The following is a 27,961-nucleotide window of genomic DNA, read 5'->3' as shown; positions in this document are numbered from 1 at the left end:
TGATGTCGGGTTAGTTAGGTTTAAGTAGGTCTATGTTCTAGGGGACTGATGACCACAGATGTTAAGTCACATAGTGCTCAGAGCCATTGGACAAATATATCATACTAGAACTCACATGTGATTACATTTTCACGCAATTTGGGTGCATAGATCCTGAGAAATCAGTACCCAGAACAATCACCTCTGGCCGTAATAACGGCCTTGATACGCCTGGGCATTTAGTCAAACACAGCTTGGATGGCGGGTACAGGTACTGCTGCCCATGCAGCTTCAATACGATGCAACAGTTCATCGAGAGTAGTGACTGGCGTATTGTGACGAGCCAGTTGCTCGACCACCATTGACCAGACGTTTACAATTAGTGAGAGATCGGGAGAATGTGCTGGCCAGGGCAGCAGTCGAACATTTTCTGTATCCAGAAAGGCCCGACAAGACCTGCAACATGCGGTCGTGCATTATCCTGCTGAAATGTAGGGTTTCGCAGGGATCGAATGAAGGGTAGAGCCACGGGTCGTAACACATCTGAAATGTAACGTCCACTGTTCAAAGTGCCGTCAATGCGAACAAGAGGTGACCGAGACGTGTAACCAATAGCACCCAATAAAATCACGCCGGGTGATACGCCAGTATGGCGATGACGAATACACGCTTCCAATGTGCGTTCCCCGCGATGTCGCCAAACACGCATGCGACCATCATGATGCTGTAAACAGAACCTGGATTCATCAGAAAAAATGACGTTTTGCCATTCGTGCATCCAGGTTCGTCGTCGAGTACACCATCGGAGGCGCTCCTGTCTGTGATGCAGCGTCAAGGATAACCGCAGCCATTGTCTCCGAGCTGATAGTCCATGCTGCTGCAAACGTCGTCGAACTGTTCGTGCAGATGGTTGTTGTCTTGCAAACGTCCCCATCTGTTGACTCAGGGATCGAGACGTGGCTGCACGATCCGTTACAGCCATGCGGATAAGATGCCTGTCGTCTCGACTGCTAGTGATACGAGGCCGTTGGGATCCAGCACGGCGTTCCGTATTACCCTCCTGAACCCACCGATTCCATATTCTGCTAACAGTCATTGGATCTCGACCAACGCGAGCAGCAATGTCGCGATACGATAAACCGCAATCGCCATAGGCTACAATCCGACCTTTACCAAAGTCGGAAACGTGATGGTACACATTTCTCCTCCTTACACGAGGCATCACAACAACGTTTCACCAGGCAACGCCGGTCAACTGCTGCTTGTGTATGAGAAATCGGTTGGAAACTTTGCTCATGTCAGCTCGTTGTAGGTGTCGCCACCGGCGTCAACCTTGTGTGAATGCTCTGAGAAGCTAATCATTTGCATATCACAGCATCTTCTTCCTGTCGGTTAAATTTCGCGTCTGTAATACGTCATCTTCGTGGTTTAGCAGTTTTAATGGCCGATAGTGTAAATTACCGTACTATGCACGTGTGGACAGATGCAAGCTCTCCCGCAGCCATGGAAGTGAAGCACCAGGATCGCTTCGGCGTCAGTGTTTGTGCACGAATTGTCAGTGACAAATTGATAGGGCGGCACATCTTACCAAACAGACTAACACATGTTACCTTTCATAGATTCCTGCGGCATGAACTACCAGCGCTATTGGAAAACGTTACCCTGTGGTCTACGCCCAGCGGGACATCATTCCATTTCCTGCGGATCGTCGAACGCTACTACCTCACCCCAACGTTTCGTGGGCGATTGATGTGTCGAGTAGCTCCGGTACCATGGTCTCCCCATTCAGCGGACCTGAATCTGTTGGATTTCTGGCTACAGGGACATGTAAAGACATTGATGTTTGCCCAACCCATGGACAATGTGCGCACGTTACAAGAGCGTGTGACCAATACAAGTGACATAATCGGAGTGGAGCCAGGTGTATTTCAAAGAGTGTGTGATTCACTGCGAAGAAGGGCGGAAGGATGTGTCAGGATGCGTGTTAACCACATGCAGCACCGGCTATAGCGTCTACTTTTACGTAAGAGATAAACTGGCCAATATCCCAAATGGTATTGGTTTACGGACATATAATTACAGGAACTTTTCTTTTAGTTTTGACCAGGACTTCCTCCTGTAGGAATATGTGACACATTACGTATATAGCTTTTTGAATAAACAATTTTCATGAAGGGAAAATATTATTTATATGCCTCGGTAAGTACCTCCTCCTCTCCCATCTTATGAAACCTTTCTTCTTTATACTCGTTCCCTCTCTGTGCCACGCGGTTAGAGGCGCCATATCATGAATTGCGCGGCCCCTCCCGCCGGAGGTTCGAGTCCTGCCTCAGGCATGGATGTGTGTGTTGTTCTTAGAATATGTTAGTTCAAGTAGTGGGTAAGTCTAAGGACCTATGACCCAGCAGTTTGGTACCTTAGGAATTCGCACCACCAACACAACAAGCTCTGCTAACGGTATACTACACCTTCCACATCGCTGGCAACGGGTTCTACACAAGGCTGGTGAATACTTTGAAGGACAGTAACAGGTGCAAACGTGTAACTCTTTTGTATCAGTTGTGAATAAATAGTTGCCACTATTTAAGTTTCAACCCTTGTACAAGTTTGGAAGATCACACAAAAAACGAGAGCAAATACCTAAAAAGAAAAAAAAAAGAAACGGACAAGTATGAGTAGGATTCCTGCTCTGAAGGTTCCATATAAACTTAATTACCTAGATTTACCTACATATAGTATAGATAGTTTGTCTAGTGGCTTTGATGAGTGAGTGCAGGTGTCAAAATATGTAACATCAATGGCCGTCTCTTTGAATGCATTGGGTCCGGAAGCTCAAATTTTACACTCCACCTTAGGACAAAGACATTAGTATGTGACACTGTATACTACAACTTTATATCTCTACCCGTTCCTGAGGGAAAGGGGTCTTCACAGAGGAAGGACAGACAGACAGAAAGACAATAAAGTGATCCTAAGAAGTTTCCGTTTTTACCGATTGAGGTACGGAACCATAAAAATACTTGGAGACTTAGCTTATTGGAAGATTATCTCCTAGCAGTATAGTCGGTTTTGAACAAGAAGAAGAATAAACAATACACACATTATGAACTAGATCTTACAAATGACTAACTTTTGGCATTAATAAGGGAGCACCAATCTTTCTATGTTTATACCCTTGACAAGGTCTTGCAAGAAAATTGATCTTTTCCTTTCTAGTTTCGCCATACAGTCCAGAACCAAATCCCATTGAACAGGGATATTGCAAGCACTAAGAGCCGTAGTCGTAATATGTCAAGTATTTCGCTATCGGAGCTGAAGAAAAAGGCCGACGTTTTTGATGGTGTGGCATTAGATGAACGGACAAAGGCGGTACGTCATCTTGAAAAAGAGTGTGACAACCGCTGGAGGAGAGATGTTTTGTTGAACGAGGAAATTAAAAATATAATATCAGTGTGCATGGGTTTGAACAAAGAAACTGCATTATCGTCCGCAATTTAAAAGCAGGCGACAAATCGAGTGAGACAGCTGATGTTCGCGTTGCCTACTGGCTTTCTTTTCGGGATCCTCAGCCGATCTTTGTTTAACGATTTTTTTCACCAAACGACAGAAGAATCGTTAAACAAACATCATCCGAACATCACGAGACAATGCGACAACACGTGGCCAAGGAAGCCTCAACAATTTTGTACAGCTGTGGAAGATAGAGATATCGCTGGTACTTCTATGGATACTGCTGGCTAATGTCAGATATATACACTGTACGCGCTTTCTCTTTTCTTCTTCTAAACTGGCATGTAATTCAGTGGCGTTACAAGATGCGTAGCGTGTGACAGCGCTCCACTTGCAAGGTTACTGGAATGTTTCGCGGGCGTAAATACAATGACACTGCCACCCTGTTAATAGTAATATGGCCTGTACTACCCACAATGTTATGCTATACAAACCTGCTTCCCTGGAACGAGCCATTCTGCCCCGTTCGACTCTCTCCGACACTGATATTGCGCCTTTTGATTTTAATATCTAGATTTACATCTACATGACTAATCTGCAATTCACGGTTAAGTCCCTGGCAGAGGGTTCATCGAACCACTTTTTTCAGACTATTTCTCTACCGTTCCACTCTCTAATAGCGCTTGGGAAAAATGATTACTTAAATCTTTTCGAACGAGGATTTTTCTTATCTTATTATGAAGATGCTTTCAGCTTCTGTAGGTTGGCATCTATAAAATATTTTTGCATTCAAAGAAGTAAGTTGCTGTTTGAAATTTCGTGAGAATATCTTACTGTCGACTAATGATTGCCAGCCCAATTCGTTTCTCATATCCTTGACACTCTCTCCCCTATTTCGCAATAATATAAAATGAGCTCTCCTACTTTGGACTTTTCCGATGACCTCAGTCAATCCTATTTTATAAGGATCCCATACCGCAGAGCAGTACTCTAGAAGACGACGGACAATCGTCTCTTTAGTAGACCTGTTGCATTTTCTAACAAGGAACACCTTGAGTGTGAGGTCGCTGGTTCGGTTTTCCGCAAGGCTCATTTGAAAGTTTTGTGTTAACAACTATTACCTGCTAGTGACTGACCATGTACATCAGGAGGGCGACAGAAAATAAGTGTACGGAGGTGCAGAGACTATGGGATTCATGTATTATACTTCACAAAATGGATATCGCTGACATTCAAGACATGTTCAAAACAAATCATCAACTTACGCCATAAACACCGAATGAAAAATGGCGCGCCACAATGATCAGAAAGGTTCGCACCATCAAGATAAACCGAACTCCTTGGGAGTTACAAACCGTGCAGGATGTTCAGCTAGGTATCCGCTCTTAAAGAATGCATATAGAATCATATTGATGTAACGTGGTGGTCAGAACTGATGGAATGTGAAGGCGTGCAACCGAATGCAAAACAGTCTGTCATGGAGACTGTCGTGAAACAGCCTAGTACGATAATATGTTTTATAGGCATAGAGAAAGCAAATATTAGAAGGATGGATTTGTCCAGTGGTTTCATGTGCTATTAACTGCAAGGTCACACATTTCTCAGGAGGGATAGTTTGCTCTAAAGGATTATGATTTTCATACGCAGGTAAGGAATCAAGCAAAAGCAAGGCATTTTGACCAGCTATTGGCCAAAACCAGTGTTCATACGATAGTTGTAGTTCTCTTACGCCCATTTTCCCACTCTTGTTTCCCGTGAGGTAGGTATTCCCTACTGCTCTTGCAAGATCACGCACACACGAGAAAGAGTCGTAGGGGGAGAGCACCTCCAACTTCTCGCAGCGCAATAAATAACTTTACAGACAATTTGTCATTCAGATTAACAGTCGGCATATTTGTATACGAAAGCGTTAAGGAATTGACGTTAACTGATCTTGATATAGCTCTCTTGGCACCTCTAATTTCCAGGGTTCCTTTCATATGCATTTCCTCTTCAAATACCGATTGGTTGGAGTGGAAAACAAATTCCCTACTGCACGATGGCACAAGTTTATCTCGCCGATTCCGCAGTTTGCTCTGAGTTGTCAAGTTGACACTTTGTTTGATATTTCGTTATCTTACGCCTTCCAATTCTTTGACACTGTTTGAGGTTATGCGACCATCCATTTCTTCCCTTGAAATCACTGTAAGGTATGTCGCGCGCAGTCTGGTATACGTAACGTAGTAGATCACTATCATACGCATCCCGTTAACTATATCGAGCATCCTTGACAGACACCAGTTTTTGTAACAAGTGCGCCTTGTCCTCTCTTGAAAGTCCGTAGCTTTTCTTATGCACTACACTGTCATATTACTGCGGACTTACTCGAAATATGTTCATATTTTTTTTACTATGCTGGGGATTATCTTTCGTGTACATAATTAAGTTTAGCACGCTCTCCTTGGACAACGATTGTCCTTTACTAAGTTTCACTGAAGACGGGATATATGGTTCCAGCAAGCATGGTGAACACATGTTTCGACACCAGTCTCAATGTCACTTTCACTTTTTAAGTACGCATCGTCATCATTGCACTCATGTACATTGTACGCACAGTCGAGAGTATACGACACCACACATTCCACTGACTCATCTTACAGAAACGCTAATATTTCATTTGTCACTTCTTTCTCACTCTACGAAATTTCTTGGGTTCCTTTCTGACGAAATGTCAACTTCGGCAACTGTTGTAGATATAATGGATGTTTGCTTTGTTTATCGTTGCCATTGCTCTGCTTTGCATCAACACCACTTTCACTGTTGTGATTTACTCGTCGACTAAGCAGTTCAACTACGCTCCGTAGCCTCAAGCTGTGCGCACCATATGACACCCCAAGTCCCGCCCCCCGATGCTACGAGGGTAATACCAAAAGTAAGGTCTCCTGTTTTTTTATAAGTACATAGACCTATTTATTTCTACAATAGTTTAAATCAGTTTACAGCTTGAACATTTAGCTATTTTTCGACATAATCACCATTTCTGTCGATGCATTTTTGTAGACGCTGTGGCAGTTTTTGTATGCCCATGTCATAGCAGCTCGTCGCCATGCTGTTCAGAAAGTTATGAACCTCTTCTTTCACCTCGTCGTCGGAGCTGAATCGCTTTCCGGCCAAATGCTCTTTTAACCTAGGGAACAGGTGATAGTCACTGAGCGCCAAGTCAGGACTATAGGGTGGTTGGGTGATTATGTTCCACTGAAACTGTTGCAGGAGAGCAACGGTTTGATGAACGATGTGTGGGCGAGCGTTGTCATGGAGAATGTGTACGCCCTTGCTCAACATTCCTCTTCTACGGTTCTCAATTGCCCGTTTGAGTTTCTTCAGAGTCTCACAGTACCTGTCAGCGTTAATTGTGGTCCCAGCGATTCAGCTCTGACGACGAGGTGAAAGGAGAGGTTCATAACTTCCTGAAAAGTATGGCGGCGAGCTGGTATGATTTGGGCAAACAAAAACTGCCACAGCGTCTACAAAAATGCATCGTCATAAGTGGTGATTCTGTCGAAAAATAGCTAAATGTTCACGCCGTAAACTGATGTAAACCATTGTAGAAATAACCAGGTCTATGTACTTATAAAAAAATAGTAGACCTTACTTTTGGGATTATCCTCGTACTAGCATGCAATATTATGGTTGTATGGTAGACAATATGTGGGGTGTCGAATGCCGTAAACATCTTTGGCACTTTACGACCACCTGCTCAAGGGGTTCCTTGTAAGAATTCTGCCAAAAAAAGGCAGTATTTGTGTTGCCTTCCCCACAATCTTATGTATTTGATCGTTCCAGATGAAGTTGTTTTAATTTCTAGATATTTAGTTGAACTGATAGCCTTTAGATTTGTGTGATTTATCGTGTAACAGAAATTTAGCGGATTCCTTGTAGTATTCGTGTGAATGACCTCACACTTTATTTAGAGTCAACTACCACTTTTCGCACCATACAGATATCATCTCTAAATCATTTTGCAACAGGCTTCGACGTTCTAATGGAAATTAGAGTATGGCATGTTGGCCGGGAGGCCCCTATTCTGGGAAGTTCGGCCGCCAAGTGCAAGTCTTATTTCATTCGACGCCACATTGGGCGACTTGCGCGTCGGTAATGAGGATGAAATGATGATGAGAGCAAAACAACAACCATCCGCAAACGGAGAAAATCTCCAGCCCGGCCGGGAATCGAACCCGGGCCCGCTTGCATGGGAGGCGAGCACGTTAACACCCAGCCAAGCAGGCGGACTTGACCTTCTAATGACTTTACTAGACGGTAAACGCCACCACATCTGCAACCAGTCCAAGAAGCATCCTCAAATTGTTTCCTAAATCGATAGTATGGCTTAGGGACGGCAGAGGGGCTGTAATACGCTCTTCGGCAACGCCAGATATCACTTCTGTTTTATTCGGTGACTTGCCGTCAGTTGCTACGAAGTGTAGCATTCCTGATGGGTAATCAAAAATCCAATTGCACAACTGAGACGATATTCCATAGAAATTCAACTGGATTAGAAGTCTCTTGTAAAGAACGATGTCAAAAGCCTTCTGGAAATGTAGAAATATAGAGTCAATTTGAGACCCCCTGTCGATAGCATACATTGCGCAGTGCGAATCAAGAACTAGTTGTGTTTCACGATATTTTCTGAATCCGTGCTTACTATGCGTCAATAGAATTTCTTCGACATGATTCATAATGTTCGAACACACTAAATGCTCCAAAGTTCTACTGTAAATCAGCGTCAGTGTCATGGGTCTGTAATTCATCGCATTACTCCCGTTGCCTTTCTTGAGTCTTCGTGTGACCTGTGTTAATTTCCAGTCTTTAGGTACGGATCTTTCGTCGAGCGAGCGGTTATAAATGATTCCTAAGTATGGAGCTATTATATCAGCACACTCTGAAAGGAACCTAACTGGTATACAATCTGGACCATCTCGCATTTCATTTCACACTTATACTTCATTTTACGGTTCTGCTCTGAATGACTTTGGCGTAATAGTGGCCCTCTCTGCCACTTAGGAGACTGTAACAGGGTCCGCATACAACGCTTTCACCTGCGATCTGTATCATTTGTTGCTGGTACTCTGTTCTTAATATCGAAGAACTTGGCATGCTTAATATGTACACATTTCTTGCTATTTGTGAAATAAATTATGCAGATGGTATGATACAAGTTAGACATTGAGCACTGCATGAAGACCAATGTGTCTGTACCAAAACATCTATGACAATATTGTATCTTACGGCCAGCATATTAGTCGATTTGTTTGGTGTTTAATTAAAGATGACAGAATAAAAAATGATCTATTGTTTGTAGATGAGAAGATTTTAAAACATATTTTAACTATCTAACTTAGGACGTCTTTAAAAAAAGAGAACCTCTATTTCTTCTAAGTAGTTTCTAATTTTACAGTCTCAGTACACTTACTACCGCCAGTACTCTTGTTTTAAATATTTCGCATCTCTTTCTTTTTGTGTTTTTTCTTCTTCTTCTTCTTTTCGTTTTAGTTATCTGAAAATCAAGTTCATTGGGGCACGTTCCTTTCTCCTGTTCTTCATCATTGGTCAATATTCTCACATTTTCATACTTTGCTATCTTTTTCGTTCCTCTGTCTCTTTCTTGGTTATAATTCTACTCTGAATACCTATCGCAGCCTCAATTTGTACTTGAAAGTCATTCTTTTGAACATCTCTGTTCCTATTTCTCCATTCCCCCTTGTACCGCTTGGATAAAGTGTATTTTGATTCTCTTGTTCATAAGAAACTTTATTGTCTGATGTGTCAACTTCCCCTGGCGTTTTCTAAGAATTTATGCAAAGAAGATAGGCTCATTCTCCTGACTGTGTCAGAGATCCTCTCCATCTGGGTGCACACTTCTTGGTTCGTTCGTCTTGTATACTGACCGTCACCTGTTTCTCAAGGGGTCATATACCGACCACGAGATTCCTTCGTTCCACTAGTTCTAGCTTCTTGGAATAGCATTAAATTGTTAATACCACATTTAACAGTTTTTCATAAATTGCCTCGCCTATTTGTTATTATATCTTTTCATTTGAGCTTACATTTCTCCATTGTGCTGCAGTGGCAATTCTTCAATTCTTCCCGTTTATTATTTCCCGTTTTTTCGCCAAATATCCTTACGATGCTGATTCCCAAAAGCACTATTACAACACTTCCCCCAACTTCATGAAAGTAATTCGTACGATTAAAGCTCTGTCAATGGAGAAAGCTTTCCTTCCCTGTTGCAACTATCATAAATGGTCTCCTTGCCCTTGACTGTCTTGTGCAGTCTTGTTTCCCACAGATCCGAGTTCTGTTAATTCTATTATCTATGTCTTGCTTAGGTTCAGTTTAACCGACTGTGATTCTCCGAGCTACTACTCTGCACCACTTTTATTTTTATTTTAATTATCAAAAATGGTTCAAATGGCTCTGAGCACTATGGGACTTAACATCTGAGGTCACCAGTCCCCTAGAACTTAAAATTACGTAAACCTAACTAACCTAAGGACATTTATCATTAAACCAAATAGTATGTTAAACATATAGTCTAAAACATTCAACAATTCTCCTTGCTTGTTTTCGGCCAAAAAGGCTCTTTAATTATCATTCGTAAATTTCCTTTGACCCTTATCAGTGAGTGTTTCTTCGACACAGGAATTTTACTGAAACAGATATATGAAAACCTGTCGTTATTAATATGATCGTGCCACTCTACACTGAAACAAAGCGAGTTTAAATTCTATTAAATCGGCTGTGTTAAGTAGGTATTACACTCTAAAGTATCATCGACAAACCTTTTATAAAAGCTGGGACCACATTCCAACATTTATAAAATACGTCTTATTTTTTCACCCAGAAAGCTAGAGTTAAATGGAGTTACCGTTCTCTGCATGACACTTGAGGATGATATTGCATTAATAAATGACAGTAGAAAAAATATGCAGACATTACTCTCTAAATTTGAAATAACTTCGAACTTAAATAATTATGAGAATAAGTAAATCTAAAATGAGGACATCTGACATCAAAATTGAAACAAATAAAACATAAAGAGTTGATTAACTGTATTATTTGTGTGTCTTAATTGCATAATACAACAGACGCAGCATATAGAATTAAGAACAGAATTACTAAATGAAAATACACTTTTTGATGAAAAAAAAACTATTAGAGAACAAATCATTTAATATATAAAAGAAAATAATAATTTTGTCGAGAATGTCATCTCCGAATGTGCTTCTGTATGACTGTAAAAACTAGATACTGTTTGACTTACAAAAACACGCTTGGGAGCAATGGAAATGTGGCAGTGGAGATGATTAATGAAAACCAATCTGCACAGAAATAAAAACCAAAGAAGATGTTTTGAACGAGGTCAATGAAGCGAATTACTTCACAGAAACTGTTCAAAACCGAGAAAAACTATTTGGAAATTTATTGAGGGATAATACGTTTTTAACAAACGTTTTAGAAGTAAAAATTTGGGAAAGAAAAGGCAGGGAATGCCAAGGAAGAAAATAGTAGATCTGTTAGACATAAAGTGCGAAAATTGTCGAGATATCAGCACAGAATCGGGAAGACTGGATTCCGTGACAAGGTTTAGGCTTTGGAAGAAGAAGAAGAAGAAGAAGAAAAAGAAAAGAATGACCAAAAAAGCACACCAGTATACCGCCAAAGTTTTTATGAAACATCTCTTGTAAAAAATCTTTGACAAATATTTTTTGCAGTGTAATACGCAATTTGGAGGTAGATACCTTTTGTGTAACAAAGCAACTTAAGTAATTCAATAAAGGAAAATTTTCCGGTCCATATTACATATCAATTACATTCGTTTCGGAGTATGCTGATGAAAGAGCTCCAATTGTGGTAGCCATGTGCAACAGCTCGCTCGACGAAAGATCCATACATAAGGATTGGAATGTTGCACACACCATTAAACAAATTGAATCTCAAACTGAATCCTAATTTGTAGATTTCCAGAGGACTTTTGACACCGTTCCTCACAAGCAGCTCCTAATTAAATTTTGTACCTGTGAAGTATCGTCTTAGTTGTAACTGACTGAAACTCATTTAGTGAAACCGTAATTATACCTGGAATTCCCGAAGGAACTGTTATAGACCATCTCCTGTTCTTAATCTATATCATTGATTTAGGAGACAATCTCAGCAACACTGTTGTATGCAGATGTTTCCGTATTGTCCGGCCGGGGTGGCCGAGAGGTTCTAGACGCTACAGTCTGGAACCGCACGACCGCTACGATCGCAGGTTCGAATCCTGCCTCGGGCATGGATGTGTGTGATGTCCTTAGGTTAGTTAGGTTTAAGTAGTTCTAAGTCTAGGGTACTGATGACCTGAGAGCCATTTGAACCATTTTTTTTTTTTTTTGTTCCCGTATTCTACCGTCTAGTAAAGTAATGGTTCAAATGGCTCTGAGTACTATGCGACTTAACTTCTAAGGTCATCAGTCGCCTAGAACTTAGAACTAAATAAACCTAACTAACCTAAGGACATCACACACATCCATGCCCGAGGCAGGATTCGAACCTGCGACCGTAGCAGCCGCTCGGTTCCAGACTGAAGCGCCTAGAACCGCACGGCCACTTCGGCCGGCCTCTAGTAAAGTAACCAGGAGATCAAAACGAATTGCAAAATTATTCAGACAAGATATCTGTATGGTGTGAAAAGTAGCAATTGTCCATAAGCAATAATTAGTGCGGGGTCTTTCACATGAGTACTAAGCAAATGCCACTAAACTTCACGCGGTCCCGGGTTCGATTCCCGGCGGGGTCAGGGATTTTCACCTGCTTAGAGATGACTGTGTGTTTGTGTTGTCCTCATCATTTCATCATCATTCATGAAATTGGCAAGTTTCGACTGTGAAAAGGTTGGGAATTTGTACGGGCGATGATAACGGAGCAGTTGAGCGCTCCACAAACCATACATCATCATAACTAAACTTCAGTGACATGATAAATACCACAAAGTTAAAGATTGTCAATTCAGCTAAATATCTTTTGATTACAATTATGACAACATGAACTGTCGAATATGAGAGAGTCGACGAGATGCTTCCATGCCGCCAAACCATGTTCGTGGCGTGCTACCATCTATGTACAAACACTTTCATGGTGTTAGCATAACATTGCTTCCGCTACTGCTACCTACCAGCAACTGTTCCGTAGTAGTGCTATGTGCCGTGGATGAAATTTCATTTTGCACTATACGAACACTGATGTTAATGGTGGTCAGAACTGAGTTACTGTTGCAATTGCGGAATTACTGTTGACATTGTTCGTATCGAAACGAATAACGCTGGCAGAATTACCTCCTTGGGAAACTGTGATGTGGTCATGGTCTGGTTCCGCTAACGCATGTGTTCATGTCGATAAATCATTGGGTATTGTATTGTACTAGACGTAGTTCTAAATTAAGTCATGAGGATACGTTGTGTATTTGGATTTAAGAACGTGGAGTTACTGTTAAATTTAGTTTAATGTACGTATAAAAAATGTTGTGGGATAGGTGAATCAAAGACTGCGTTTTATTGTCAGAACACACAGAATATAAGCCTATTAAACAGCCTGGCCACACTACTCTTGTCCGTCCACTTCTGGAGTATTGCTGCGCGGTCCGAGATGCTTACCGCAAACGATTGACGAATGACATCGAGAAAGTGCAATGAAGAACACCTCGTGTTGTGTAATTGCGGAATAGGGGAGAAAGTGTCACGGGTATGACAAGAGAGTTCGGATGGCAATAATTAAAAGAAAGGCGTTTTTCGTCGCGGCGAGATCTTGTCATGAAATTTCAGTCACCAACCTAGCCCTCCGAACGAGAAAACATTTTGTCGACTCTCTTCTCATAGAGAGGAAAGACCACCGTGATGAAGTAAGAAAAATCAGAGCTCGCGTGGAAAGATTTTGCTGTTCATTTTTCCATGTGCTATTCGACAGGGACGGGTCCATAAATAATCTGTAACTCGTACCCCAAAGCCTCTGCCAAACACTGCAGAGTGAAATGCAGAGCTATCATGTACTTACAAGGGAAGGCCACAACGTTCGGATTTACTTAAAACTGTGCTTTATTCCATTATGACAACATAATATGCAAGTAGTAAGGCTTACTAATTACGCGATTTCGAGTAAATTGCGAGGGAAGTTTGTGATGTACCGGTGCGTTGCGACCTTGAGGAACAGATGGCGGCAGTCGTGTGGTTAGCGTTCAAGCTTTTTAAGCGGTGGATCGCTGGATCGAGACCCACTGATGTTTCTTTTAAATTTATCGTTCTTCAAGGCTAGTCATATTATTTCGTGTATATCACATCTGAAAGGCAGCAAGATGAAATGAGAAGTGTATCTACATGAACTTTTATTGAATTTCCAATGTTATTTGGCTTCTTGTTAATTTTTATTAGTTCTACAATTATGCTTGCAATTATCGACATGTAAACAACCCAACGCATAAAGATTTCCTGAAAAGTGATGCCTGTCGTGATTTCGGAAATCCCATATATATGCAATCAGGGAGGGACAGGCTTAGGAAGTCCAAATCAAACATCGATAAATAAATATGTAAATAGCTTTATTCACTAATACGATTAGTTACAATAGCTATTCCAGAATATGAGGGTAATGTAGTGCTTTCGACGTTACAAGTTGCAGGACGATATTTTTCATACACACACGGTAAAACCTAAATTAAAACGGTATGTACTACATCGAATGAATGCAGATTTCCCGCATGCACAAGAAATCTTCAGAGTTTCGTAGGAAAAACAAAGCTCGTTGACATTTTGAAAAAATTTTCTTTCTTCCGACGATTGGGATGCGAAACACTCGTTACGCAACGTTTTCTTAAATGTTGGTGCCGAAAATTGGCTACGTAAGATTGAATGTGTTTTAATAGAAACTTCACTAGAAGCAATTTCTCTTTCGCTGTCAGTCAAATATGAACAAGTCTGAAGTCGTTTGATCAAGTTTTTACTTGCCCATAGAAATAAAAATAGCATAATATTTGTTTCACTAATGAAAATTTGTCAACAGCCAAAAATTCAATAAAAGTTCTTGCAAATACGCTTGTCTTTTAATCACATTATCTTTCAAATGTAAATTGTACGAATTAACAAGGCTAGTGTTGAAATAAATGAGTGGGACTCTATCCAGCGAGCCACCGATTACGGAGCTTGAACGTTAACCACATGACCACCGCCAGCTAGCGCTCAGGGTCGCAGTGCTCCAGTACATCACTGACGCGTCAAACTTATCTTACGATTTCGTCGAAATCGCCTTAAAAGCTCGCCTTACTACTTTCACATTGTGTTGTCCTAATGGACTTCCATATGTGTACAAGGTTTGTAGTAAATCCGTGATCCGAACGTCGTGGCGTCCCCTTGTTGCAAGATAAGCGCCTACTTTGCAGGCTATCCGCAACACACCCGCGTTGCGCGTTCGGTCTACTGACAAGTGGCGCATCGCGATTCGCAACAGCGGTTATACAGCGGCAACAAAAGCAGTCCGTTTCGCATGAAGTAATTTCACAGACAAGGTCGTTAAACGCAAATGAGTACTCAGAATTTTACGTCTCTACATTGTTATGCTCCGCGGAAATGGTCATTATTCTTTGACACATAAGGGTGGATGAGGCCCTAATAAACAGTTTGTTTTACGTGAGGTCCGTAAAAGGCGGCATTACGAGTCATCTGGCGCAAGTTGAAATAAATTTCCTGAAACGGTAACATATCATTCCATTTGCTTGCTGTGCTTAGCGAGAGGAGATATGTAATTAGTTTGAAGTTAATAGGTAATCCTGATGCTGGAAACGTTTTTGAAGCAATCTTAAAATATCCTGTGAAGACGGCGTAATAAATGAAATTTTAGACGGAATATAAAACTATCTGAAACTACATATTTAGTTTTTTTAAGCGTTTCGAGTTGCAGTTTTAAGCATCAAAATTCAGTGTGCACTCTAATGATGAATGCGTTGTGAAAATTAAGGCCCTCTACAAGCTTGAACCCGGATGTCTATTCTGAGGAAGTAAAAGGGAAAAAATAAATTTGAATGGATTTGTAACAAAATCGATCAACACTGGTTTACACGTCTATTAGAGGTCTTGAAGAAGGCCATGGTTCAAATGGCTCTGAGCACTATGGGACTTAACATCTATGGTCATCAGTCGAAGAAGGCCATGAAATCCTTCGCCAGGCAAAGATGCTGTCCACTTTTGTGATCTTCCCGTAAAGGTAGCTCTTAAGGGTTTCTCATCGAACACGCTGACGCCTATTGGTCGTATTATACAGGAAACATGACATCTAACAAAGCTACCGTCCGATACCGGATGTCGGCTTTATTTCGTGATGTGCGAAGCCATACGTGAGCAACAGATCAAAAGACTGGCAATATTTGTTTTGCTTCTATGGTAGTTTTAGGGATGTGTATTTTAGTGCCAGACCGATCTTAGCGTAGACCGAGTGTGATCTAATTCTGTTAAACTCGCAGCACTTTTCATAAATCATAATGAATTGCGACCAGTCAATTCATTCCAAATCCATTGCTTCTGTACGAAAACTGGTTCGTTCGTCATACCATAAATTCTACGTAATAAGAGTTGTATCGGTGTAACAACTGAAATATATACGTAATAAGAGTTACATTGGTGTAACAACTGACACGTATTTGGGCGCTACACGAAACTGCTTTTCACGTATCCCTCCCTTTGCATATCAATCTTTTTACTCATATTTACTTAACCAGATTTCTTCGAGTAGTTAAAGTTTTCGTATTTGATTTCTCTTTTAGAAATTATCTCCACCTTTACTAACACGTACTGGAACTTAGACGCAACTCTTATTCGTAGTGACGTACCGTAATTGATTTTGCGCGCGATGTCTTCCATCAGCTAATACTGCAAAGTCTGATATGAGAAAACTGCTCATCTTAATTTTGACACCCATTTAGAAAACCCTTTTGACGCAATTTTTGCATTTCAACCGCAGTCGTAGATCAAAATACCTCGATTCTGACAACTACATTAAAAAACTAAACTAAACTCCGCCAGAACAGGTAATGAAGGTCCAACGGCACCGACCGGCCGCCGTGTCATCCTCAGACCACAGGCATAACTGGATGAGGATATGGAGGGGCATGTCGTCAGCACTCCGCTCTCCCGGCCGTATGTCAGTTTACAAGACCGGAGCCGCTACTTATCAATCAAATAGTTCCTCAGTTTGCCTCACAAGGGCTGAGTGCACTCCGCTTGCCAGCAGCGCTCGGCAGACCGCATGATCACCCACCCAAGTGCTAGGCCAGCCTGACAGCGCTTAACTTCGGTGACCTGACAGGAACCGGTGTTACCACTGCGGCGAGGCCGTTGGCGACAACTATACTGCACAGCACAAATATAGGCTCTCTTTTTCGACATCCCGTGGTTGTCTCCCATTGCGATGCAACAGTTTGAAACTTGTCTCAAGGCGCTTACAACCGTCCTCTATGCTCATGCAAAAGCATGGCGCCCTGCGACGTTGTCCTCGAATCGACGACCCTTCAAACAAAAAGGCGTCGACATTTGCGGAAAAAAAGGCCACAGCTCAGAAGTTCCTGTGAGGTCTAAGGTGGGTTAATGATGTCACATTGATACCAAATTTCACCACAATTCTGTCCAACGGTACCGTGGACGTATCACGAGATGGGAAGGTCGTCAACCCCTCCTTACCCACATTTCACCCCATATTTTGATGTTTCTGCGATGGAGGTCAGGACCACGATGTCCAGTGTTCAAGTCGCTCGTTTTTAAGAGTGGCCGAGGAAAAGATTTCAGACACACCGCCGCTCATAATCGACGCGAGAGGCCTCAGGGAGTGTCATGAAGGGTGTCAATGAAACCACTCCTTTCTTTGGGGCGCTGATTGCAGCACATTTCGCGGTCGGAAACGACGGTTGTCAGTACGATGAGCAACAAGATGACGTTCTTGACAACTTCCGATGCTGCTGACATCGCCGGACGTTTCAACCCTGCTATAAGGATATCACGGGGCTGCAACCCCATTGAAAGTGATCGCACCTTTGGAGTGCAGCGCGACAGCAATGTTTGCTCTCGTCTAAAGGTTGGAACTACTCGGTACCGATCAAGACATTCGACGAAATTTTAACGTGATCCGAAGCACAAAAGGGGGATCATGCTTTTCAGCCCTCTGCATGATCGCCGAGGGATGCGACACTGACACATGCGTGAGCACAAATGAAGACCTTAAGACCTACGAGCACTTCTTCATCTCAGATACTGTGAAGAAAATCTCTTCTGATGCAAGCTCTTTGCTTTTCATACAGTATGAACAAAAACAAGAAAAAAAAGTCCAGTAAACATAGGCCCTAAAGTGCATACCTTTACAGCTGCGAACACTTGTTCATCTACGGTACCGTGAAACACATCTCTTCTACTGAACAAGTAGTCATAGCTCTTAAGGTACGGATTTTAGAGCCCATGTTTATTAGATAATTGTTTTCTCTGTTTTGGTCCACCCTGCTACCTCTCAAAATACGAAAAACAAAGAGCTTGCCGTAGAAGAGATTTGTTTCGCAGTATTGAAAATGAAGAAGTGATCAAAGCTCTTAAGGTATGCATTTTAGAGCCCATGTTCCCTGGAATTTTTTGCTTCGAATGATAATCCCCATCATATTCGTGAATAGTGACCACGGGACACCATGTGTAGGTCTACACAGTTTCTAATGTTAATATTTGACTTTTTGTGTTAAACATTTACCATAAGATTACACCTCTTTATCAGTAGATTATGATAGTATTTTAAATTTTTAAGCTCGAGCAATGATTATATGAAATTTAGAAATTCAAAATTTTGTTGTCTCTGGAAGCCGTTATGCAATTATGATCTACACAGCAATGTGGAATATTTCAGCGCATACCATCTCATCAAATTATTGAAAATTGTATGTCCACAGATACCAGTTTCTACAACCAGAACGGATTAGCGAAACCCATTTTCAGATCTGGTGATATTAACAGCATATATAGCAAGTTACATTACAAATAGGTCTCAGCATATTAATATACGGGGCATGACATGAGGCAACCAATAGAGAATATGTATTCGTTTTAAGAAAGATATTTTCCAGTACGCAGAGTTCTTCCCTGAAGTGTAGTTCTTGGAAGTGTGCAAAATACTGATCTCATTGGAGACATAGACGTTTTCCAGACACGGCTTTTTTGGACATGGGAAGTCAAGAACTGACCCAAGTCTCGGCTTTCCCATTGCCTCTGTGGACAGGTATACTTTTTACAATCCAGCTAGGGTTGCTCCTTTGGAAAAAAAGGGCAACGTTGACTTTCTTTCTCATACTCGTCCAGTATCAAATTATGTTCTTTTTTTTAAATAGCAAAACGTCGAACACTGCTGTTCCTTGCTTCCTTTTACAAACTAAGACTACTCTCATGTGGCTTATCATCCACATGGCAACAGAGATTTGTGTAGTATTTGCCCGTTATTATTTTACACTTTACAAGGCCGCCAATAAAATGAAACATTCTGCATCACAAAAGCAGCGGCAGTAACATTCTCAGATTGTGAAATTGTCTCCTGTTTTCGCGAAAGCCCATACGTTGCATCCAACACACTAATTGTTGTTTCATTTCTGGCTCCGACTTGTGGACCCACTCATCTAAAGAAATAAATTAGCGCGCAAAACAGATGAACTCTTTTTCATGCATTGCAAATATTGCTGAGAAATTAACTGCGGCATTTTTTTTTTTGGCCACCATTCAACAAACGCATCACCAGTCTTGCACAAAGACATCTGATAGTTAATTCTTCACGACAAATGCACCGTGCTACTTCTCCTGATATGAGTATGCCGTCAAATTTCACACACTTTTCTCTCTTAAATCGTCCAATACGATACTGTGTAGCCGGCCGCTGTGGCCGAGCGGTTCTGGAACCGCCGACCGCTACGGTCGCAGGTTCGAATCCTGCCTCGGGCATGGATGTGTGTGATGTCCTTAGGTTAGTTGGATTAAAGTAGTTCTAAGTTCTAGGGGGACTGATGACCTCAGATGTGTGTACTTCCTTGATTATTGTGTCTGTGGTTACAGTTTTGGAACATCATTTACGTGGCTAATTATCAAGAAAACATTTGAATTTACCTTTCAATTTCATAGCTCTCGAACATAAAGTAATAGTTCCTAGTAAGTACTCACCAAATTGAGACTCATATACTGGACTTGTCTCACTACCGTTTTTAGTTGACCTTATGCTAATCCGCCTTGAGGTATTTACATCCTTGTGTCGTACTAGATCTACATCACGTGCACAAACAGAGGACGAAACACGAGTCGCGTGGAGTGACCGCGTTTTTTGAGGCGCCATGTCACGGATTGCGCGGTCCCTCCTACCCGAGGTTCGAGTCCCCTCTCGGACATGGGTGTGTGTCTGTGTGTGTTGTTCTAAGCGTAGGGACCGATGACCTCAGCACTTTGGTCCCTTAGGAATTCACACACACACACACACACACACACACACACACACACACACACACACACACACACACACACACACACACACACACGCGCGCGCACACACACACACACACACACACACACACACACACACACACACACACGAAACACGAAAGAAAACCTTGTCTTGTGAGTAGCTGGAAAACTTGGATCATAGTAAGTAGGTGAAAAAACACGAGTAAATGCCAACGATACATTTCCTCTATAGACATTGCAGTTAATAGACCGAGACGCGTCACGGAAGCACATGACTACAACAGAATTGAAAAAAATTGATAAGAAAATTATATGTGAGTCATCCGTAATGGACCATGAAAGCATGCCAGCACAAATGATGACTTCACTTAAGTCGGAGCAGAGCTAAACCCAACCTTTGTTTTTCAGAAAAGGTGGAAAGCAAATCTAGTCTCACTCGCTTACGCGACGGACCATATAAGTACCAAGATTGCCAGTTTAAAAATTCCGGGTCGATCAGAAGCATAATTTTGCTAAGAGACAGAAACCACTGGAAACAAATAGACTGTCAGGGTACATTATTATGCTGCACAACATATTCCAATTAAGTGCATCCCCATGGCTCTGCCCACCACACGATATGGTTGGAGTCAGCTGAGAGAAAGGAATTCCCTACTAGCCGAGTGTTCTGTTCACTATGCCTGGAGAACATGGGCCGGGAAGTACCCTGCCACATTGTGGCCCTGTCTCTTCAAAGATCTTACTGTACCATCTTCCGAAATGTTCAAGCACAGAGAGCGAAGGTAACTAGCAAAATAAAATTTATGTGGATGACGAAAAGACGTGATAGATGAAGTGAAATATACTCTATTCAAACTGAGGATGAATTTCCATTGTCTGTAAATGTATTGCTCCGCAAATCTAGGTAGCCTCACCATCCAATAAGATTTTATTTAACACGTTAGAATTTCTCATGTTGCACGCGCAGTATATTGACCGACAATAAAATCGTTAACGCACAGTGGGTGCAGATCTGCCACAACTGCGTGGCTGACGGCTGTAACTTAACCTTTTTCAGCGCGACGTGCCGGGACACGTACGGGCTGCCAGACAACAACTACGCGCGACGCGGCGACGAGGCTCGCGCGTTGTGCACGTCGGAGTACTCGGACATCTCGCCGCTGACCGGCGGCAACGTGGCCTTCTCCACGCTGGAGGGGCGGCCCTCCGCCTACCAGTTCGACTCCACGCCAGAACTCCAGGTCAGCAGACCGCCCCACTCTTACATTCATCCACTGTGAACACGGATCCTGACAACATGTACATCCCAAGGATCGTCATCGCCAGACATTCGTCACCCACTGCATGATATAGGCCTCCTCCACACCTCTCTATATATCATAAGCTCTCACACCTTCACATCAAAATTTGTCGTGAATTTTTGTTTATGAGGTCAACCCATCTTCCATTAGGAAGAAATACCATAAAGTAGTAGACGTCTTTCAAGTCAGTATAGCACAGGATGGCCACAATAAAACTGCCCGGGAAAATATTTAATGTTACATCTTCCACCCAGGTGCGGATGATGTAAGTTGCGTTGCCTACTTTAAGGTGCTTGAAATACAGGGTGATTCAAAAAGAATACCACAACTTTAAAAATGTGTATTTCATGAAAGAAACATAATATAACCTTCTGTTATACACCATTACAAAGAGTATTTAAAAAGGTTTTCTTTCACTCAAAAACAAGTTCAGAGATGTTCAATATGGCCCCCTCCAGACACACGAGCAATATCAACCCGATACTCCAACTCGTTCCACACTCTCTGTAGCATATCAGGCGTAACAGTTTGGATAGCTGCTGTTATTTCTCGTTTCAAATCATCAATGGTGGCTGGGAGAGGTGGCCGAAACACCATATCCTTAACACACCCCCATAAGAAAAAATCGCAGGGGGTAAGATCAGGGCTTCTTGGAGGCCAGTGATGAAGTGCTCTGTCACGGGCTGCCTGGCGGCCGATCCATCGCCTCGGGTAGCTGAACCAATTTCAGACGATAAGGTTTCATAACTAACTTTTTTCGTAGGACTCTCCATACAGTTGATTGTGGAATTTGCAGCTCTCTGCTAGCTCTGCGAGTCGATTTTCCTGGGCTGCGAACAAATGCTTGCTGGATGCGTGCTACATTTTCATCACTCGTTCTCGGCCGTCCAGAACTTTCCCTTTGCACAAACACCCATTCTCTGTAAACTGTTTATACCAACGTTTAATACACCACCTATCAGGAGGTTTAACACCATACTTCGTTCGAAATGCAAGCTGAACAACTGTCGTCGATTCACTACTGCCGTACTCAATAACACAAAAAGCTTTCTGTTGAGCGGTCGCCATCTTAGCATCAACTGACGCTGACGCCTAGTCAACAGCGCCTCAAGCGAACAAATGTACACCTAAATGAAACTTTATAGCTCCCTTAATTCGCCGACAGATAGTGCTTAGCTCTGCCTTTTGTCGTTGCAGAGTTTTAAATTCCTAAAGATGTGGTATTCTTTTTGAATCATCCTGTATTTTCCCGTAGAGTGTTATTTTTCCCACCATGTATGAAGCGTTGTCGTAATTGAGCTGGCCGAAGTACCTCGCAGAACTCAATGAGACGTAACACCATAAATTAGTGGCAATACTAAGCTTGTTGTTGTTGTTGTTTTTGTTGTTGTTGCTGAGGCCTTTAGTCCGAAGTTTGGTTCTATACTACTCTCCACCTTAGTCTATCATGTGCTAGCCTCTTCATCTTTCAATAACTTCTGCAACCCACATCCATTTGAGTCTGCTAACAGCATTCAAACCTAAGTCTTCCTCTTACATTTTGTACATCCAATACTCCGATCCTTTACTACATTGATGTCCGCCCCCGGTAGCTGAATGGTGAGCGTGACGGATTGTCAATCCTCTGGACCCGGGTTCGCTTCACGGCGGGTCGCGGAATTTTCTCCGCCCAGGGACTGGGTGTTGTGCTGTCCTCATCATCATCCTATCATCCTCATCGACTGCAGGTCGCCGAAGTGCCATCAAATTGAAAGACCGGCACCCGGCGAACGGTCTGCCGACGGGGAGCCCTAGCCATACGATTAAATAAAAAACTACATTGATAATTCCTTGATGCCTCAGTATGCGTCCTATCAATCGATCCCTTCTTTTAGTCAAGTTGTGCCCCAAGTTTATTTTTCCCCCTGTTCGATTCGGTACTTTCTCATTAGGTATTCGTTATACCCATATAATCTTCAGCGTTCTTCTGTAGCATTACATTTCAAAAGCTTCTACTCTCGAATTGTCTGAACCGCTTATTCTCCACGTTTCACTTCTGTATAAGACTACACTCCAGAAAAATGTATGTAGAAAAGATGTACTAACCCTTACATTAGTGTTAGATGTTAAAGTCCTTTTTGTCAAAAATGATTTTCTTCCTATTACCAGTCATCATTTATATCCTGTTTACTTCGGCCGACATCAGTTATTTTGATGCCCAAAACTCATCTACTACTTTTACTGTCTCGTTTCCTTACGTAACTCCCTCTTAATTCGACTACATTCCAATACCCTTGTTTCACTTTTGCTGATGTTCATCTTATAATCTCTATTCTAGACACTATTCATTCTATTCAACTGCTCTTCCAAGCCGCTCGGGGTAGCCGCGCGGTATAAAGCGCCCTGTCACGGTCCGTGCGGCTCCCCCCGTCGGAGGTTCGAGTCCTCCCTCGGGTATGGGTGTGTGTGTTGTCCGTAGTGTAAGTTAGTTTAAGTTAGATTAAGAGTGTGTAGGCTTAGGGACCGATGGCCTCTGCAGTTTGGTCCCATAAGACCTTACCACAAATTTTCAAATTTGCTCTTACAAGTCTTTGTGTTCTTTGATAGAATTGCAGTGTCGTTGGCAAACCTCTGTTTTTTTCTTTTAATTGGTTTTTTTTTTTAGTTGACGGTTTCCTTGACTGGTTGCTCATTACACAGCTTAAATAACAGTGGGACAGCCTACGACCCTGTCTCACTCCCTTCTCAATCGCTGTTTCCCTTCCATGCCCTTCGACTCATAAATGCAGTCTGGTTTACGTACAATTTGTAAATAACCGTTTGCTCCCTGGGTTTTCACTTTCTATCTTCAGATTTTCCAAGAGTGTATACTAATCAACATTGTTAAAAGCTTTCTTTAATTCTACACACATTATAAGTGTAGGTTTTCTTATCTTCAAACTACCTTCCAATAAAGTCATGGGTTAGGATTGCCTCGTGTGTTCTTACATTTCACCGGAACCGAAACACGACTTGTTAAACTAATAGTTAGGCTGTAGTCACAACTTTCAGCATCTGCTTTCTTTTCGATAACAGTTATTACATCACCAAACTTACAGCTTGTAACATCAAAGCAGATTTAGCAACTGTAATGAAGAAGATTCTGCCGTATACCCGCTTGTCGTGAAAGTAAATAAAACTGTTTATAAAGAGCACTGTTACCAAAATTTGAATAAAAAGGTAAAAGAAAGCAAAGTTAAAGGTAACAAAAGCAGTGAGAAATGTACAGTGTGTATTACACTTACAGACGAAAGGAATCTTGTTTGTACTAAATTGAGAGGTTGACTAGTGTCTAGCGATAGAAAATACTTCAGTCTCCAGAACGAGGAGCCATTTTGCATAATAAATAAATTGATTATGAGCTTACTCCAGAGATTGCCGGCTGCCCAGGAGAAGGATTAAAATATAACTTGAGTCTCACGTAGAGTTCATCATCATATATTGTACGATATTTTTAGTAAGACAAATGTGTCATATGTCAGCAGAAACTGGGTGCAGCCACACCCTGAGAAATCAGGAAAGAAAACACACATTGTAGAAGTCGCGTGACTTGCCTAGTTATCTTCGTCATAGCTGAGCATAAAGTAAGTTAGTAACACGATAGCAAAACGAACACCTACCTATCGCCGATGGCAATGCATCCGACCACGTCCTTAAATTTGAAGTTAGCGCATATAACACATCAAAATAGAGGTGTGGGCAACTACGGTGGGAGAAATGCACTGTGCAACTTTGTCGCCTCAGAATATCGTGGTTTACAGATTGGGCAAGTGGCAAACGATACCGAACGCCAATGATAGGAAACGTGTGCAGTTTCCTTCTCAGAATAGGCCTTAGAAATTTCGCAATGTTTTCGTGTAACTCAGTGTCAGAAATTTATTTCGACAAAGTGTGAGTAATAGAGCGATTAGCTAGTAGCTTTGTGTAAGAGACTAAACAGATCGAAACATCAGCTTGCTGGCTCTCCCCGATTTTTTTTTTTTTTTTTTTTTTTTTTTTTTTTTTTTTTTTAACGATCGTATTGACTAACTAGGATCACGTTAACAACTTCGGTTCCTCTTCTTCCACTGTTGTTGTTTCCTAATTTTCCAGTATTCCCTCATTTTCTCCTCATGACGGCTCTTCCTTTCTTCTGTCCATGTTGTTCCCGATTTATTATTTCTTCTGCTTTGAAAGACTTCCAAATTAAGTATTTTAGTTTTAAAACGTTTTCTTTCTGCTATTTCTGATTCTTTGATGATGTTTCTTTCTAGATCTTTGCTTACTTCTGTAATCCATGCTATTGTCGATTTTTTCTTCCCGAAATATAGGAGTATTTGTTTTGTTAGTCTATTTCCATCCATTCGGTACAGGTGTCCGAAAAAGATTAACCTTCGTTTGGTCATTACTTCATATATTTTCTCTATATTTTTGTAGATCTCCTCATTACTTCTTATACTCAAACCATCTGCAGTTTTTATTGCACCCATTATTTTTCTAATAATTCTTCTTTCAAGTACCTCTAGTTTGTCCATCTTATAGTTCATCGGTAGGCTTTCAGATCCATATAAACACTCTGGTCGCATCACTTTGCTGTAGTGTTTTAATTTTGTTTTTATAGATATACATTTCTTGTTGTAAATATTTTTGGTTAAACCATACGCTCTTTCCATTTTGTTAATTCTTTCATCTATTGCATATTTTCTAGTCCATTCTGTTGTATAATTTCTACAAGATATTTAAATTTATATACTCGCTCTATTTTTATCTATTTGTGTTTCTATGAATTTTGGCGCATTTTTTATATTTGTCATGAATTTTCTTTTCTCAGCTGAAATTTTGAGACCATTTCTGTTTGCTATATTTTTCCAGAAGGTTTATTTGAATAACTGATTCTGTCAGGTTTTCTGAAAGTATTGCAAAATCATCCGCAAAATCCAAGCAGTTCACCTTAATTCCATTTGTTTTCCTTCTCAGAGTCATTGGTTCAATTTTACGATTTTTTAGCTCCGAATTCCAGATACTTACAATTTTTTCTAGAACACAATTAAACTGTAAAGGTGATAGACCATCACCTTGTCTAGCACCAGTTTTTATTTCAAATGGCTGAGATGCTTCTCCCATAAATTTAACTTTAAATATTGTACCTGTTAGTGTTTCACGAATTATATTTGCTAATTTTGATTTAACACCAAATTCTCTGATGACCTTGTCTATTGTTTCTCTGTATATACAATCAAATGATTTCTTGAAATCAATAAATGACACTATTATTAGTTTGCTGGTTAACATTCTATGGCGAATTATTGACGTTAAGTTAAAAATTTGTTCTGCACAGGATCTTCTCTATCGAAATCCACCCTGATACTCTCCCAGTTGTTTGTCTACAGTACCCACCACTCTGTTCAGGAGAATTTTTGATAATATTTTGTTTGCCACCGGCAGAAGTGACACTCCTCTGTAATTATCGACATTTTGTTTGTCTCCCTTTTTATGTATCGGGTGCATTAATGCTGTTTTCCATTCCAATGGAATCTTTTCAGTTTCCCAAATGTTCTCAAAAGCAGCTGTACTCGATTTATAAAATACAAAAAATAACAAAACAGTCGCGAACTTTTTAAATTTTTAACCTAGTAATATAATTACCAATTACTACTTGCCCTTCATACAGGGTGAACATTACTAAAACCAACAAATTGCAGGGACAGATTCCAAACTGCAAATGGAGGAAGAAAGGTCCTATGAACATGTGTCCGAAAATCCATCGCTGCCATGGTAGGCGGCGCTAATGAATGGAAGTTCCTCTGATCACGTGCCTTGTATTCCATATGTGTTGCAGGATGTGTGATTGACGCAGCATCCTGTAATCAGCAGAATGGTCTGATATTCATATCGCGAACAGGCCGAGATAGTTTTTGTGTACGGCCAAGCGGATGGAAGCGGTCGAGAGACAAATACATCGAAACAAGTATCCTCACAGACAGCAACCACATCCGACAGCATTTCAGGCCCATTTTGGGCGTTTGTGTGATCATGGGAGCTTCCAGAGAGACGAACGTCCAGAGAGGTGGCAGACTGTGCGTACACTAGATTTGGAGGACAGGGTTCTGTAGGACATTGTGACGAACCCTAGTACAAGCACCAGGCAAGTGGCCTGCCAACATGGTATAAGCCGAAGTACAGTTATGTGTATCCCACATAACAATCCATGAAGCGATGTGTAAACTCGTACATTGCATCGTATGGAGGCCACTTTGAACATACGTTGTGACGTGGATGCGAAACAGCTCTGTAGTGTATTCCAGGACGAATTGTTGTGGTTGTGTGCAGACCGTCCAATACCGTACACATGTTTATAGGATCTTTTTTCCTCAATTTCCAGTCAGAAATCCATCCCTGCAGTTTTTCGGTTTTATTAACGTTTACCCCGTATAGTGATATCAATTTGCGATAGTCGTCCAATGAACTATAGTGTAATCAGTGCTAGGTGCGTATATGTACACCAAATGCCAATCAGATTAAAAAGAATATGGATAATTGCATCTGGAAATGAGAATTTCACTGAAATATACGTAGTTAATGATTAATGAACTGACAGTATTACATGCTAATGTCAGTGATTTTTTTCAACCATTTTTAATCATTTTTCCTATGATGAAAAACGGCAAGTTGATACGCAACTGCGATTTATACTTCTGTTTAAAGGAGCAG

The 27,961-nt window shown here is 41.4% G+C and overlaps 1 protein-coding gene across 1 annotated transcript in view; it reads left to right on the top strand.

The window, feature by feature from the left end:
- The window catches only part of LOC126260961 (laminin subunit gamma-1), a 1,198,090-nt gene that overhangs the window by 631,197 nt on the left and 538,932 nt on the right, over nt 1–27,961 (top strand). The window contains exon 4 of the mRNA XM_049958485.1: nt 21,010–21,193. Within this exon, the coding sequence (XP_049814442.1) occupies nt 21,010–21,193 (184 nt within the window). The remainder of the gene's footprint in view (nt 1–21,009; nt 21,194–27,961) is intronic.

Source organism: Schistocerca nitens, chromosome 5, assembly GCF_023898315.1.
Source record: "Schistocerca nitens isolate TAMUIC-IGC-003100 chromosome 5, iqSchNite1.1, whole genome shotgun sequence".
In the NCBI taxonomy this organism is placed as follows: Eukaryota; Metazoa; Arthropoda; class Insecta; order Orthoptera; family Acrididae; genus Schistocerca; species Schistocerca nitens.
This window is presented reverse-complemented; position numbering and strand designations above follow the sequence as displayed.